Source organism: Gracilinanus agilis, chromosome 6 (assembly GCF_016433145.1).
Source record: "Gracilinanus agilis isolate LMUSP501 chromosome 6, AgileGrace, whole genome shotgun sequence".
Lineage (NCBI taxonomy): Eukaryota > Metazoa > Chordata > Mammalia > Didelphimorphia > Didelphidae > Gracilinanus > Gracilinanus agilis.
In genome coordinates, this window is record NC_058135.1 from 279,640,095 (window position 1) to 279,642,129 (window position 2,035).

General features: G+C 39.7%; 1 protein-coding gene across 1 annotated transcript; it reads right to left on the reverse strand.

The window, feature by feature from the left end:
• Positions 1 to 307: 307 nt before the first annotated feature.
• LOC123252707 (olfactory receptor 5B12-like) lies at positions 308 to 1,264 on the reverse strand. The gene has a single exon (XM_044681966.1). The coding sequence runs from the start codon at positions 1,262 to 1,264 to the stop codon at positions 308 to 310; it is 957 nt and encodes a 318-aa protein (XP_044537901.1).
• Positions 1,265 to 2,035: the final 771 nt, after the last annotated feature.

A 2,035-nucleotide genomic window follows, 5' to 3' on the forward strand; every position in this document is an offset into this window, starting at 1 on the left:
CGAGGACAACAGGGTTTAGGTAGTAAGTATCTGAGATGTTATTTGCACTCAGATTTTTTTTTAATTCTAGACCCAGTGCTCTATCCACTCTGCCACCTAGCTATCCTAGTTTACACAACATGTGGTTAAGGTTAAACAACATATAAATATGTATGGCAGAATTTTAATATAGCCTCTCTCTCAACTCCTAAGCTTTTTACTACATGTTGTTGCCTCTAAATGGGTGAATTATATGTCTGTTTTCCTAGGAAAAATAGCCTGACTTGTGGCTTGGATTTTAGAGAAAAGAAGATGCATATTGGATTTTCTAAGGAAAAGGATAATCTAGTTGAAGCCTTTGTCTCCTCACGGCCTTACTAAAAGCATTTTTTACCTCTTTATTTCTTAGACTATAGATCAAAGGGTTCAACATGGGAATGACCATAGTGTAGAATACTGACACCATTTTGTCTGAGTCCATTGAATGGTTTGAGCTTGGCTGGAAGTACATGAAGATGATTGTCCCATAAAAAATGGACACGGCTGTGAGGTGGGAAGCACAAGTAGAAAAGGCTTTCTGGAATCCTTCAGCAGAACGTATCTTGAGGATGGTGATGAAGATTAACAAATAAGAGGTGAAGATGACAAGAAATGGGAAAAAAGCACTTAACAACCCTGAGATAAAGACAACTAACTCGGTGATGTGAATATCAGAGCAAGAGAGAACTAGGAGAGGGGGAAGATCACAGAAAAAATGATGGACCACATTGGACCTGCAGAAGGAAAGGCTAAAAGTGTTTCCAGTAACAATGGAGGAGTTTAGAAAGCCACATATGTAAGCCCCACTGACCAAATATGCACATACTGTTGAAGTCATGGTAGTGGTATAATGTAGGGGCTTACACACAGCTGCATGGCGATCATAGGCCATTGAGGCTAAGAGGAAACTTTCAGTAGTAGCAAAGGCCCCAAAGAAGAACAACTGTGAAGCACATCCATTATAGGAGATGATCTTGTCCCCTGTGAGGAGTCCAGCCATCACCTTGGGAGTGACAGCAGAGGAGTAGCCAAAATCCACCAGAGAGAGGTTACTGAGGAAATAGTACATGGGAGTATGGAGATGGGAATCACAGGAGATCAAGACTACCATGCCCAGGTTCCCCACCACGGTGATGAGGTAGATGAGGATCACCATTATAAAAAGAGGAATCTGAAGCCCTGGCACATCAGTTAATCCTACCAGGATGAACTCGTTCATCTCAGATTTGTTCTCCATTGATGTCATTTGTAAGTGATGTCATTTATCTGCAACAAAAAAGAAACAATCCCAACATCAAATCTATATGATGTAGCCTTCAGAGACATAAAATGTGCTCAAAGACATATCTTCTGTGAGGGCTAGAAATAAGGAATTAAGGGGCTAAGACTTAAAGGAGTTGTCATAGCAGTTACTCAAAATCCTCAGAATTCACTGATCCAGGAGATCCAGGAGAGTCCCTCCTTTGTCAATATAATAGAAACATAACACTCCCCAAAGTGTCTTTTCCTATTTCAGGAAAGGGAAATGCCTTATTTTCTGACCAAAAATCAGCTTAAGAATGGGGCTTATTATTGCTAAGGGTTTTCTTATGAATAGAAATATTCTTCACTATGATGAAGAAGAAAGAAAAGAGGAATAAAGAAGAAGAGAGAAGAACAAAATGGAAGGAAAGTTAAACACTGAGGGAAGAGAGAAGAGGATTAAAGAAAGTTGGCTAAGGTTTCAGAGGAATCCTGCTTAGTCTTGTAATTATTATAGCTGTAAGGTCTACAGAATGACTGGAAGTCACCAGTTTCTGAATAGCAACAGCTGCCAATGAACATCAGATACATACTTATGGGAGGCATTTCACAAAAAGACCCCTGGTGGATCACTTAACTATAAATGTATGACTTCTGAATTTGTTTCCCTCACATAGCCTATACCTTTTTTCAATTTCCCATCACTACTACTGTGGAAGCAGAAGGTGGCCTCAAAGAGGGACATTTTGTCCTTTCATTCTATAAAGGGTTTTAT

Excerpts from the sequence above, each read along its gene's own strand:
- LOC123252707 (XM_044681966.1), bottom strand. The coding sequence starts at position 1,264 with ATGACATCAATGGAGAACAAATCTGAGATGAACGAGTTCATCCTGGTA.